At 38.7% G+C, this 15,450-nt stretch overlaps 1 protein-coding gene across 1 annotated transcript in view; it reads left to right on the plus strand.

The window, feature by feature from the left end:
• The window catches only part of arid5b (AT-rich interaction domain 5B), a 75,219-nt gene that overhangs the window by 42,405 nt on the left and 17,364 nt on the right, over positions 1-15,450 (plus strand). The window contains exons 5-6 of the mRNA XM_075479000.1: positions 13,393-13,556; positions 14,886-15,171. Coding sequence (XP_075335115.1) covers positions 13,393-13,556; positions 14,886-15,171 — 450 coding nt within the window. The remainder of the gene's footprint in view (positions 1-13,392; positions 13,557-14,885; positions 15,172-15,450) is intronic.

The raw sequence follows: 15,450 nt of genomic DNA on the forward strand, positions 1-15,450 counted from the left end.
AAAATCCACTAAATTCAATGAATTAGCTTATACACAAGAAAAGAAAATGAGCAGAAAGATAAAAGTATCCTTTGGCCTATTTTGTTATGAGAATGATGATTATTTATAATCACTATGGCTTAATTCTGTGTACCTTTTCAAAATGATAAAGTCGCTCTGATTGGGCTCATTGGCTGACTCAATCCCATCAAGTGTAACTAGAGCGTGATCTATTAGAATACATATGTTTTATTGATGTATGGGCTTCGTGTTTATCCTGGCATTCATTTATTTATAGGTCGATGCTGTGATTTTTTTTTTTCTCCCTCCAGTAATGAATAGGATAAGCCTTGAAGCTTATCCACTGCTCCCTTTCATCTCTCCCTCCCTCTTTTCTCCCCCCTTCCCCTCCTCTCCCTCCCTCCCTCTGTCTATCCCTCTCACTTCCTCCAAAAGCCAAATTGAAATACTGTATTTTTTAAAGCCCCAGTCCTACTGAGTTGTTGCAGCAGTCTGTCAGTGCAAATGATGTGGAAGCGTTTGAAGGTTATCCCGTTTTTAGCAAATCCTCCACATTATGTAACAATGACTCTGTTTTACATGTGGCACTCTTGGAACAACACTGTGTGTATGCGTGTGTGTGTGTGTATATGGGACAGTCCCTCTGTGTGCTCTTAACATTTCTTTTCTTTCTTTCATTTTTTAATTTCCTCCCCTGGAACAATGGTCATTAAGAGATCCTAGCCAATACCTTGGCAGAGGAAAAAGCTGCTGTGACTTGTTCACTTTTCAGATATTTAAAGCCTGTATTCTGTTCTGTTGTAACTTTATTTATATCTTGACAGGAAAAAGAGCTTTTACAGAGTTATTTAAGAGTATTTAAGAGTTATTACAGTTTATATATGCAGTAAGATTGTGTCTTGTTGGACTTCAGCCAAGACCAAAGCTTTTTTTTCCTGGTATAATTGCATTGTGCAAGCGTGTGTGTATCTTCTGATAAAACTGGGAGATATTATTGAGTTTTTCAGGGTCAGAGGTCATTGCATTCGTCAGTGTGTATGTCAGTCAGTTGAACTGGGTTAAGATTAAATTCAGCCATGTCTCAAATGTGATGTGTGTTAATAAGTGCTTAACAGGCAAGGCTACCATCATGAGGCAATCACATGAGGAGGATAAAATGAAAGAAACATGGACAAAGGAAGAAGGGATTGAATAAGAAAACAGACATTTTGGGGAATGATTTCAGCTTATTTTGGCTACAAATTAATCTTGGGAAATTTCCCTTATTAAACATGTAGTACTGTAACATGATTTCCTATTTACCTTGCAAATGGAAAGCTTGAGTCGACAGCCTTTATGAGTTTGCACAATGCTAAAGTACACACAATCACACCCCTGTAGAAACACACACACCAATGAATCCGATGAGAATGATTTCATAATCCATCGCAATAATAAACTTCTTTGAACTGTTTAATTGGCTCTTCCTGGAACGACACGGCTTCGCTTCATTTGATCTGATGAAAGAGTAATGTTGCTTCTCCCCAGGGGGAGCATGCACAACGGTGCACAAATAACGAATTAAGAACACTATCCTTTTTTTTCTTTCTACAAACGACTGCCATAAAAAAAGCAGGAATATTCATATTGCTCCAACACCACTTTCCCCTGAATTGCCTTCATGTTTACTTGCTTATGTATCCAATTTTCAGAGCTTGTTTTAAATGAAAATAATCCTGGAAGGGTAATGGATTGAGGTCACATGGAAATTGATTGTCATCTGAAAGCACCGCTGTCGGCAGAAACATTTGGAAACGTTCCAGAAACATTCCTCATGTGTGAATCTGTGAAAAGTCACACTTACTGTACACTATTCTGAAAACAAATAGCCTTTAAGACAAATAGTGAGGATTGATTTGACGGTATGTGGTGTATGCAAAAGAGGAACTGAAGTAGGTTATGTAAAAGAAGGAGAAAGAAATATGTAAAACTGAATCTGACAAAGTCATGATGGTTTAGGAGAATGTCCTCTTTCCTAGGTCGAGGGATATTAACAGTGACAGTCTGAATGGAGGGTCTGTGTACAGCAACAGTATGGTCACAGAAATGAGCTCATTACTGGCAAATGCATTATGTATGTGCACACATACACACATTTATCTTGTTATATTACTATGGCGAAAATATTCCATCTAGATCTCCATCTGCTAATTGTAACCACGAACATGCCAGAACCTGAAGGCAAGGAAATCAGTGTAAAACCAAAAACCATAACCTCAGCTGAAATGATCCTCAGTTCTGTCCCTTTTTCACTAGCCTGGCTTGGCAGGAAATACTTAGTACACTCATAAACACACACACAGTGCTCATGGCTCAGAGAAGCTAAAAGAGCGAGTTATTTGATTTTATAAGTGTGAGATAAAAATATGGGAGAGTATTTTTAATGTCCTGGTAAACACACACTCGCCTGGATGTGGGCTTGTCTCCATGGCAACACTAGTCGGAGCGTGCCCGGACTAGGGCTTTGACAGTTTCTCCTGATGATGATTGATAATTACTACCTGACTTGTTGTCTCCGTCTCCACAAACATATGGCGGGAGCTGCCCTCCGTCATATATCTGCCAAAATGTTCCCTTTTCTGATAATAGCTTTTTAATGTTGCGTTTTGTTGTGCATGCACAGCAATCACTCCCCAATGTACACGCACACACACACACACACACACACACACACACCCCTCCCAACCCCACCTCTTTGTAATTACATTTGCTGCTGCTCACATAGTTATTACAGAAAGGAAAGAGAAATAGATAGGAGAAGAAGGAGAGTGGGAGAAAGTCAAAAATAGGAAGAGGAGGGAGGGGGCAGAATTGATTTCACTTTGAATGGATGAGTTCTTCCTAGTGCTGCCGGATTTAAATTTGACAAATTGTCAAGATTAACACAAAGAAAGAGCATTTTTACAGCATAGTCACATATTAGAATACATACACCCGATAATAGCCAGTGTGGTGGGCTGTAGTTTGAAATGGCAACTGAGACTCTTTATTCCATATCCATGCGAGCTGTATTTTATTATGCAGTGTTTGCATGCATAAAGCTTAGATTTAGATGCAGTTGGAAGCAATCTTGTTATATTCAGAGGGGCCATAGAGAAGGACATCAATCTATAAACATGATTTATCTACTGCGCACTATCAACCAAGGCATTAGCATAGACCCTCAATGGTAGATCTTATTACCAGGACTGCATGCTGAAGCCTTGAACTAAAACCTCAGACCTGATCAGCATTTTAAACCTTAGATAAACTCAAAGTAAAGATTGCAAGTTGCACCAGAAAACACTACATAACTTGGACAGTTAAGCTCGTAAATTAATGGAGATTTTTCTGATTATGAGAGCTTACAGGTTTTAGCTGCTTCACAGTAAGTGCAGGGTGCTTTAGAGTGGCTATAAATTCTCGCAGTCTTGTTGTTTATTTTTCATTTTGTCTTTCATCCATCCACTCAGTTTTTCAGACTGTATGACCTCTGGCTTCAGGAAGAAGAGCATTCTCTCACTTGTTATGTCTTCATATGAATTTGATAGCCCCGAGTGCCTCACTTAACTTGTCTGTAGATCTGAATCTGCTTGTTCACCTATATCCTATTGTTTAAGTAAAATGTGTGGCACACCTGCAGCAGGCATCAGCATGGCGCTCTGTGGAAACCCAAGTCAATTCTAATACTGTGTGACTGAGGTCTGCCACAGGCTATGGCAACAGACAGGCTCTGTGAAGGAGATAATGATGCATACACACACTGCTGTCAGTCAGCCAACTGAAGGGAATCGTCTTTGAGGAAAATAAAAACAGACTGTAGCCAATATAATGCAGCGTTTGTATAAGAAATGATAGGTTTGGGAAATAGAGTGGAACAGGATGTCAGAGTTGTAGCAACAAGGAGAAAGGATATGGTGAGATTCTGAAAGCCAGAAAATATCTCATGGAATGGGTTGCAGCGTCAGTATATTTAAAGATTTGCAATGAAGACATGCATTAATGCACATTTGAGAGAGAACATTTGATTAAATGATGAAAAACATGTTTGTTTCTCTGACCACTGGTGACAACCATCCCCACTCATTGTTTTGTTTGGATTTGTTCGAGGGGGTCTGTCTCCACCTCATTATGATGGAGGTTAATGGAATTTGGTTTGTGGTACTCAATGCATGAGGAGGTGACCACTCTCCAAAATGTCTGGATAATCAAAATACAAATAATTGTTCTCTGGGTAATCAAATAACAAGAATATTTTAACTGGATTACTTGCAGAGACAAACTATCACCCCACTCCACAGGTCAATGTGTGAGTTTGTGTCTTCTCAGTCTAAAAAGTTGGACAAACCCACTTTCACTTCATGCTCAGCAACATAAAATGTGGCAGCTAGCTGGCAAACAAATTGTAGCATATATAGAGCCAGGTATTTTCCTTAGAGACTCAATATTTGACATAGAAAGTAAACAAGACTCAGAATGAATGCTAATGTTGCCTTGTGTCTGCTGGATGTGAACAAAGACGTGTTTTTCAATTTTCCTCCAACAATTTTATAAGGTCGTAATATGTCAATTTTGTGTTTTCAACTTGTTCCACTGTCTCAGGTAGTGCAATTTTATATATAATTTGTCTATTCGGAAAGATCATCAAGAGCCAACTTCAAAGCCCCCCCGCTGCATGGGCTTAGAGAAATTTCGGAGACAGATGTTTGAAAATTAGATATGAACAAAAAATACCAATAATGGGTTTAATTTTTTTTGTGTGTGTTTAATTTTGGGGAACTTGCTCTTTCAAAGGCAGAAGCAGAGTAAATCAGGGGGCTGTGTCGATAGAAAGAAAGACCTATTTACAAGAAGCTGTTGGCGATCTACGGATGAGTCGGCCGAACCTCAGGGGGACTGTTGTTAGTGCTCTTTTAGTAACAAGCTGGACTAATCCCTGCCTTTTACTGAGGCACGTGCTCTAACAGGCTTGTATTACAGTCGTTTTTGTGTCAGTGGTTAGAATAGAAGTTCCCTGTGCAGGTACTTTCAGTTACTTCCATCAGGCACACCTACTCTGCATGCCAGTGACTTTTTTTTAATTCACTGTTGTTAAAAGCAAAGGCAAAGACTTGGCTGTGTTTGTGTAATAAGAGTTACTGGTATCTATTATCAAACCAAGGAAGCAGCTAGATGATTCCTCCTCATTAAATTCAAAATAGCTCTCAGGCACTGCAGCATAAAAATATCTTCTCATGTTGCTGTTGCATTCATGGGCGAAAACAGTCATGAAAATATCACAGTATTATTGATGTGAATTCCCCCTTAGGTTGACCAAATATGACTTGCTGCACTCTTGGCTCTAGCTGGGAAATGTTTTACAATTTAATCGAAGATTATCTTCATCTGTAAATTTATGAGAAATTAATTAACACTTATATCATCTATCAACCTACGGAGGTTTTGGTGATTAATAAAAACAGTGCACTGTGTCCGCCCACACACTCTGTGGGCACATTGTGCAATTTTTGATGATTGCAGTGATAGAGATGCTTGAAGTATGACTGTACTGTTCTTTCTTGTGCTATCAGTGCGTCTCAAATGACTCTTTGCTGGAACGTGCCTTGAGCGCAGGAACGGAGGAATTGTGAGCTTGTTGAAAACAGCTCACATTAGCGTGTGGAATGTAATGGTGGCCACAGTATTTAATGTAATGATAGAGAGGAAGGAGCAGGACCTGATGCGACATCAAAGATTCATAAGTGGAGTTTTGGTTTTGTGATGAGAGTGACACTGAGGAGTCATTGGCAATTAATACCTTTATATTCATTATAAAAATGGCCAGTGCGCCTCTCTGGCTTTGAACGGTTATTTTCCATATTATGTGTTGCTACGTGCTTACTCTAGATTATTGGAATCCAGTAGCAGGACCATATATCAAATTACCTGTATGCAATTCAGCAAATGTACAGTGTTTTTCCTGAGTTGTCTTTCTTTAATTTCTTGGACTTTAAACTACAGTCACTATCTAACGGCGCTCAGTAAGGGAATATCCTCCACCAGAGCAAATACCTGAATTAATAGAAAGTGATCCAGATCTGTAATGTAATCTGACAGCTCATTCTTTTTCCCACTCTCAACCCCTGCACCAAGTTTCAAGGAAATCAGCCTGGTAGTTTCTGCAGACACACAAATGCACACCAGTGATCTTTATTTCTGCCCTGGCTTTCATATTGGCAAAGGAAACATGAAATAATATCAGAATCTCCCTGCAATATTGCTAGGAGTGTCTCGTAATAATTAAAGCCAACTCTGATTGATTTATGAAAGAACATTTTTTTGAACTCTTCTCCTCCTTTGTCTGGATTTTAATAGCTGAACAGTAGGAGGACACTGAGAGAGATTTAAGTGAGTCTTTCAAACTGCAACATGAAATGAGGTTTGAATACCCAGTGGAAGGTTATTCATTGTGTCAAATAATATCTACTGGACCCTGATTTATTGCCAATTTAACAGACATATATATTATTTAAAATTATAGTAAGTGGGCTGTTAAGGTGTTAAGTAGTAAAATCTTCTTCTGGCTCTGTGTTGTTGGGTTTGATTTGGATTTGGTGGGTACATGTGGTGGGTACGTGCTAATAAAGCCTCTTGAATTGCGCTGACAACCTTCTGATCTAAATAACTCATAACATGTGTCATAAATCTGGAAAAACAAGATCAAACACTAAATTTACTTTAAAACAAGCTGGAAAAAAAGAAACATCAACTATAATGTGTTTCTTAAAAGAATCGGCTCCCGAACTGTGGTCAGACTCTTGCATTCCTTGAGCAGAAACACCTCAGCTCTTTGATATATAGTGAAGACACATCATCGCCTGTCACTGCTGGCTGTGGAATCAGTCATTACTGGCTTTTTTTTTTAATATTCTCTCTCGTACTGTTGCCTTGCTGCTTTGGAGCTCCCCTTGTCACTTCATTGTGCCTCCAGTGGAGTTAAAATGTTCTACCAAAGTGTGATATCACTTGACTGATCACACGTTTAATGCTCCACTGCTCTACAGATTAAAGTCTATGCCTCAAGAGCTGCATCACAGGGTGTTTGGCATTATTATTTGTCATGTATTATTCATTATTTAGTAATTGTTATTTAGATTGAATTCTGACAGGAGCTTTTTTTCCTCATGAATCATTTTCAGTCATATTTATTTTACTCGGAGTGATAAAACTTCTCTTGTGTTTGCCAGTAAATAAGAGCATTACTTCTTCATTTTGTTGATCAGTGCTTGCTGAGTTTGAGTGCTGTCTGCACTGCTGCTTTATGTTTTATGACTTGCTGTAAATTTCCAATGTTGCAACCCTGAATGTCAGACTTGAATGACCTTCTTTGTGTGTGCGTTGGCGTATTCACAGGTATAGTTTCATTTACAAATCCTTCCCGTGGGAGGATTCCTTCTCAATTGTGCAGATACTTACAGTGCTGTGCCTCTTCTGAGGGGATGGTTATTGCAGGATGCTTTACAGATGACTTTACACTGTGTTTGGTTAAACATCCTTTATTTCCTCTCATTACTTCATCATGTGACTCATTAGGGAGTTTCTTCACATTGACTTTATGGAACCCGCTTAGAGAATTCTCTTTAATTATTACACAGTGACGTGTATTCAGTTGTCAATATCTCTATGCTGCTAAACTTCCTCAAAGGTTGCTGCCATGTTTACTCTAAAAGTCTAGCTTGTATTATCAGCAGGATGTTATGTCACTGGATTTGGTTTGGTGTGCTGCTGCCCTTCTGTCCTCTTCCTTCTCGCATAAAAAACCTCTGATCTCAGGGAGATATTTTATGTTTTCATGGGAGGGTCAATTTCAGTTTCAAAACTGCACTACATTGCATTTATTTTTGTTCTGTCCTTGGGGGCATACAGTACTATGCTGTTCAGAAAAGACTATGTATTGCAACATTCATGTTACCTTTGGCGGCAGGCTATGCTCATAATTGCTGAGTGGGTGTCATGCCTTTAGTGAATTTGCAACCAAGTGAGACAAGAAAATATGTCCAAACATGTTTTTCATCTACCACTGCTTGTCCCAGTCATGCTTCACTCATCCCCCTTCACCTCTTTGTTTGAACTTGGACCTTCTTATTGTGAGAGGAAGTTGATGTTAAACTGTAGAATTAGGAGTTTGAGTGCAGGCATGAGTGGGAGTTCTGCTTCATGAAAAAACGCAGATGGGACATTTTTTCTCAGTCAGTCACAGCTTGGGTGGATGTTTCTGTTTCACATCTGAAAAGCTTTTACAACTAAGAGCTTTAATTTATATAAAACGTATGTGATGGAATTTATAGAGCTCAGCAGTTTGGTAACCTGCTGGTTGTTCAGAGTTATGTTGTGTCATTAGCAACTTTGACACTGTAGCATTTCTCAACAACTCTTATAAGTGATCTATTTTAGCTTGACCTTTGAAAATGCCATAAAATTAATGATCAACACTCAAAACAGCCACTTTTTACATTTGTATACTTGGATTTTACAGCAAATCTTAAATTAACAACACTTTGAGTCTACAGCAATGCACGGAACACAGTTGTAGTTTTATTACTAGTAGTACTTTTATTTTCTATACAATATCATATTTACTTTGTAAGTTATTTTAGATTCATCATGTTGGCATACCAACAATTGATACATAAAGCTGGAAGTGGAGAAGGCTAAGCAGTTCAACAGGGTACAGTCACCATGACAACTTCATCTGCATGGCAGTGACTACAAATGCACTGATATTGCAGCATCCCCCACTAGTGAGTCTTCTTTTTTAGAAACTCAGAAAGGGGTTCAGAGTTCATACACCAAGTTTGGTGTCAACACATGAAACAGGTGCTGAGATATCATCTCACTTCCTGTTTGGTAGCGTTGCTGCCAAATTCTACTTAATTTTCACTGAAAATGAAAAACATCTGAAATCTTTCTTGAGGCTTGGTATGCAGATTATCTGCTCAAATTATGCTGAAGAAGTAAATTTGTCCGGTTAAAATTTAAACCTTAAGATAAAATCCAGTATTGCGAAAGCATTGATTAGGTTGAGATGACAAACTGACATGCCCTGGCTTTGGATCATCTGACAGTACAACCAAACTCAGGGATTGTTTGTTTTGTTTAGAAAAATGAATTGTGTAAAATCCCTCAAAGTCTCAAAGAGAAAGAGAAACCACAGCACACCACATATTGAATTACGTGTAACATTCTTACTTCACTTCATGACATTTTTCATCGAGCTCAAGGGAAAGTGTACAGGAAAAGGAAAAGGATTTCATTTTTCAGGATTATTTGGCCTTACCCAGGCTAAAAAGTTTGATTTGAAACATTGAATTGCAGAGATGTGGCCTCTCTTTCGTTTGGTGAGCTCACAGTTTATATAGTGGAAACCCATTATGTCAGAGGCAGGGTTCTTTAAAATGATAATACATTTTTAAAAATTGGGCACCAGGTTAAAAGATTATTTGCATAAATGCACTTTAAACTTCAACCTGTTGATGAAGCTACAGTTTTGTAGTTGCATACATGCACCTTGATGAAAAGAATGAGAACGCTGACCCCACTTATCACCCCAAATTTAGGAGCTTTCTATCGAACAGTTCAAGGGGTTGCCATTAATTGTCTGAGCTGACTCATTGCTAGGCCCCTAATTAGTTTTTTAGTTTTACAGTTTTGGCTGGCAGAGATTAGTATAACAATACATATTGTTTGGGGTCATAAACCAGGGTGTTGGATTAAAGTTTCGACCTGATAATGGTGGTTTAGAAAAAAAAAATCAGGAGGTCAACAAATGAGTTTATTGCGAAAGAAATATGAGAGTCTGTAATGATCTTCATGGGAATCCTGCCAACTTTTTACTTAAAAACAGTAAATGTGAACTTTTCAGTGGCATTAAAGGTAAAAATGAAAAAAGGTTAAGGTTAACATGGTACATAGATGTCTGTAAAGAAGTTTTTATCAGTCTGTCCTGTAGTTTTTCCAAACTGGTGAATTGATCTACTGACAGATTCAATTTACCACCCTTTGATCCAAATTGCTTATGTGGCTAAAAAAAAAAAAAAAAAGAACCACTGCACACATCTTTGTTGTGAGATATCATTTAAGTCATGAGTGTTATTGTGCCAAAAGTTCAAATTGAAGGGCTGAGTTGGCTGCTAATCTGCTTAAGTACATCAAAGTATTTTTAGATCACAAAGGTTGAAATTTCAATTTGTCAGACAAATGCAAAAACACGTACCCTATCAGCACCATCATGTGTTCGCTAACTTTAAAGGGGATTTTTGAAACCACTTTACTGTTCATTAAGTAAACTTGTAGATATTGAGCTTTATCATCTCAGACATCCATCAGTTGAATTTTCCAGTTGGCTTTATGTGGCCTCTGTATTCCCAGCAGCCTCTCAGTCAATCAGTCCATTTTGCTGGTTCCCTGTGGCTCTTCTCTGTTGAAGCATAGAACCATCAGAACCCTTCCTGAGCTGTCTCTAATGAGTTTTTCCATTATCACTGACATCAACGGAATAGCAATACTTCTGTATTTAATTGAATCTGAGGGGGTGAAATTATTAAGCTGAGCCTTGTTTTAAAGCTAATAAGAGCTGAGAGCGTTTGGCGTCATCCAGAGAGCAAGTTGTCATCCAGTGCATCTCACTCCAGAAGGCATCGTGACTTCCATGGCTCATGGCTCCTTGACAAGACATGATGGATTCACACCCCGGGGGAATACCCCTTACCTGTGTATTTGTGTACGAGTGTGTGCATGTGGCCTCAGCTCTCTCTAGAAGGCTGTTCACTACAGTACATTTCATCATAATAACAGCAGTCTGTGCATTTGACTCTTTTTCTGTGAGCAGTGTGCCTTTGGAGCTTTGTGAAGGACCAGACAAGAGCCTTTTGGCCACTTCAAGGCGTGTCCCCAAGTCATGCTAGTGTCCTAGATAAGCAGAAAAACCACAAAGTGAGCAATAACTTACTCAATGGGAAGCAAAACGGAATGTAGAAGCTTGGTCAGCATCCATTTTTGGTGTGCGACTGTAGGGCCCATTTTTGGCTTGTAGAGGGAAGTATCTTGCATGCTTAAATTATCTCTTTCTTTTCTAGTGAATTGACAAAAACACTTAATGCCCACAGAGTGGTAAAAATACCTCATCTCTCAGAGTGCTGTAAAATCATTGTCTTGTGATGTTAGTTTTGTTTTCCGACAGACTATAAATGTCTGTGTTTCCACTTGAGAAAATCAATCTGCAGAGTGTTTGACTTTCTTGGTGTTATTCTAAAGCTGATGACTTCTCCCTTATGCAACTCGGCCATGTGGAGAACAGATCAGCATGTATCCTGCAGCACAGAAAGATTGCCTCCACTTGACCTTCTTTGCCTACTTGTGTATGTCTACAAAAATACGTGAATGCACCATTTAACCCAAGTTCACTGTAATATCTACTTGGGTTTGTTTAAATGTGTCCAGGTTGTCCTCGATCAGCGAGTTCCTATCACTAATACATTTCAACTCACTCTCAGCTCTTGCAACATGTTTTATGCAGCAGTGTTTTGTTGTAACTTAAGTATTTTCTTACGCAGCAGTATTTGACCTGATTAAAAATGTAAACAGACAGGCAGGTTATGTAACTGAGTGTAGGGTGTCAGAAGCAGTTAGTGATTGGACTAAAAACAGAACCGCAGTCAGAGTGTGACCTCACTCTGATGAGAATCTCGAGTCGAACCAGCGAGCAAATTGGTCATTAAATGTTTGTGTTTTGTAAGTCTGTATATGTTTTCAATAATAGAGAGCATCGTATCATGTGGTCATCAGTTAGCTCTTTAAAGATTTGATCTAATGTTTACTCCCTTTTTGCTAGTTTAATGTTTCTCTTCACAGCTTTGCAAAAGGATTAAAGTACAAATACTATTTGTACTAAATATTTTGCGCTTATGTATAACAGAAGTAAATGAATAAACACAAAGATGTGTGATTCTAGGGACTTCATAAGTAATTAGCAGGGTAAAAGAAGCAGAGTGAGCAGCAGAATGAGAAAACAGTGGAGGGAGGAACACACCCAGAGCTTTCTAAGTAAAGATTACAGTGTTGAAAACTTGTTTTTTCATTGCCAAGGAGATGACAAATGTACAACAATTGTCTTTGGAATTTTCCCTGTGCTGATTTTCCACAGCGTCGTGGTTGTAAAAATAACAACATGAAGTTGAGCTGTGAGCATTTTACCCTCTTAATGACTCTTAGTTTTATTCAGCTCTTGTGTTGTTGTAACATTTCTCTTGATGGGAATTTGATCTGACAAAAATAATCACAGAGTTTTTTTTTGGCAGAGAACAACCTTGGATGGGATTTAATTGTCATTGCGGATGGAAAGAAAGAATGTTGACGCTGAGAAATACGTGACTGAACTGAGATCATTTGAAGTTTCTCCTGTATTTCTTTCTCTTTCTGTCCTTTGAGTATATCTCTGTTTGTGTTGCTACGTTCAGGCAAGGCAGTCTGCCAAGAAGTTACAGTACAATCGTGGGTTGACATAAACTTGGGTGTACAAAGGACTTTAAATACTTTATTGTGTATGTAATGTGAACTAAGCAATTATATCTGCCAGCCTTTCAAACAAAGAGCTCCTATCAGGCAGGTTCATGTGTTTTTAATTAAGTGAGTTGAGCTTTAAAACATGAACAGACCAACGAGAGGAAAACCAAAAATAGAACCACAGTGACGAGTTGCTGTAGTTTATTCCAAATTTTTTTGATGACACGATAATAAAAAAATCTGAATTAGGCATTATTGTGGTGGTATATATGTTTAAGTAAGAAACACACACAGGCTTTTTCTAGCATCTGTATGAAATGTTTTTCTTTGCTCTCTTTCTTTTCTTTTGATGATTTGTTGGTTAACCAACGTCTGTCATTTGCATTATTTCACTAACTGCTCGACTGGTTTGACGCCCTCATCTGCAGTCTTAAAAATACATCTGTCAGAATTTAAATGTAGTCTCTCTTTTGGGCTCACAGGGAACTTGAGGATCATGTTTACTAGCACATTGGAACAATTTGGCAGGCTGTTACCCCATTCAGCACAATGTTGCACTAATCCAGTTTAGAAATAATTAGCCACAGGCTAGCAGCCTTGTGAAATTCTTTTCCCTGGTTGTAAATGTTCCTGTCATAGCCTCCGTTCTTCTCAGCTAAAAGTAAATGTTGCTTGGCAGGAAATTAGTTTTTGCCCATGGATGTTGTAAAATAAAGTATATTTACGTAAAAACATTAGATGTTGCCTATAACAAGATTAATTCACTGTGGCGCATGAGTTGACATATTTCCAGCTTAAATGGATAAATCCAATTCACCATTTTCTCTCCCTCAGCTCCCAACCTGAAGGGGCGACCTCGGAAGAAGAAGCTGTCCATCTCTCAGAGGAGGGACTCCCAGGGTCAGGCTCAGGGTCAGGGCTCGTCAGGGTCAAGCCAGAGTTCAGCAGCTGTGGCAGCACAGGACTCCTCCAGCCCAGAGAGCAAAACTACGACCAAGGTGAGATTACATGAGTCAGATAAAATAACATAACACAAAACTTTACTGATCCCCATGGGGAATTTCACATTACTTCACTAACACAGGCTAAAAGATGAAAAAGAGAGCAGTTTAAACCGACTGTATAAGTTCAATATGGATACATTTGATCTTGAATGTAAGGCAGCGCTCATAAATGTTTATCAACAGAATAAAGTACATCATACATATGCGGAGTATTATGAAACAATAATTGTGTACTAGCTTTGCATTAAAGGCTCAACTTGTGTTGCTAACCAATAGCTTTCCAGGTCATCATTTTTTATCTCCAGTTGCAAAACAAGGCTGCTGCGTTTCAGATCTCCAAACAATACACTGCGGCCTTCACTGCAGCAGTGTAGTGCAGTGCAACAATCAGGGCACGCAGAAAAACATGTGACACCAAAGGCCACACATTACACAAAGGGATGACATAATTCCACCTAGCTGTAGTACAAGCTGTAACAGAGGAACATTTGGTATTTTCTGCTTGTCGAATAATTTGTTTCAAAGCATTTGAGGTTTATTTCTGTGGACTAATCTCTAAAACTGCTTTTAAGACAATTTAATTTGTTTTCATCTGACTCGTTTAATAGTTTGATTGATTAGAAATGATAGCATCTGTTACAGCAGCACTCTCTTTGTCTGCGTGTCTGTCTCCAAACATATAATAGTGTTTTAAACAAGCACAACATGATCCCACAGTAAAACAAGATGTTTATCTTTTTTTCTCTAGAGTTTCCATCAACAAGAAGCAGCGCTGTAAATACAGCAGAATCCCTCCACTGCTTCTGAAATCATGTTAGTTTAAGAAGATAACTGTACACCAGAGTTTATGCTGGAAAAATCCGTACTTTTTAGAGTTTATGTTTATGTTTTATCTAAAAAATTCATAACTTTCTGAACTGAGGGATATTTTTACTGATATTTTGAAAGCCTTTAAATTCTTCTATCTGTCTTCTCTGTGCTGTATTTCATTGTCTGACATCGGTTATAATATTCAAAGTGAAGGAAGCATCTCCCTTAAAAGGCCTTCAACATCTGTTATTCATATGACCTTGTACAGTTAAATCAATAATAGCAATTCTCTCTCAAAGCTTGAGTCAAACTTATCTGTCCCTAATCTGTGATGACAAGAGAAGCTGCTGCATTGGTAATCAATGAGAGGCTCCCTCTGTGGCCACTAAGAATATTTGTTTGCGCTTAAACTCAAACACGTCTCATACAATCTGTCTGACCTTGTTTGAATAACGCTCTCGTCAACGTTTCAGTTTTCCTCTAAATGCGTCTGCATTTACTCCATGTTCTCAGTCTACGCAGGTCAAACCCAACTGTAAAACGGTACCCAATGGAAGAATAACCACAACGGCCAAACAAAAGGCGACGGGTCTCAGTAAGAAATCTTCAGCGGAGGAGAAGGAGCGAGGAAAGGAGAAGGAAAAGGAGGAGAGGAGTGAGAGAAAGGAGGAGAAGAAAGAGGAGGAAACATCAGAGGAGAGTCGAGCTGAGGAGCAGGCTTTCTTAGTAGCGCTCTACAAGTACATGAAAGATAGAGACACGCCCATAGAGAGGATCCCCTTCCTCGGCTTCAAACAGAGTGAGTAGCACAACTTATTCTTATTCTCTCACAGTTTAAACAGGGGAGTACTCTACTGTAGACGCAGTAGAAAGTTTGTGTGGGTAGATTTCACTGGGGTTATTTTTAAATTGGGTCATAACTTTGCCAGTGGGGAGGGTGAGAGGAGCTGAGAGGAGGTTAAAAACAATAAGAACAAGAAAAAAAGGCACCTGTAGGAGCAAGCATGAAGAAACCTATTTCAGAAAACATATTATTTTAAACCTAAAATATCTCATAGCTTGGAGAAATGAAACAAAA

The sequence above is a fragment of the Odontesthes bonariensis genome, chromosome 2 (genome assembly GCF_027942865.1).
Source record: "Odontesthes bonariensis isolate fOdoBon6 chromosome 2, fOdoBon6.hap1, whole genome shotgun sequence".
NCBI lineage: Eukaryota > Metazoa > Chordata > Actinopteri > Atheriniformes > Atherinopsidae > Odontesthes > Odontesthes bonariensis.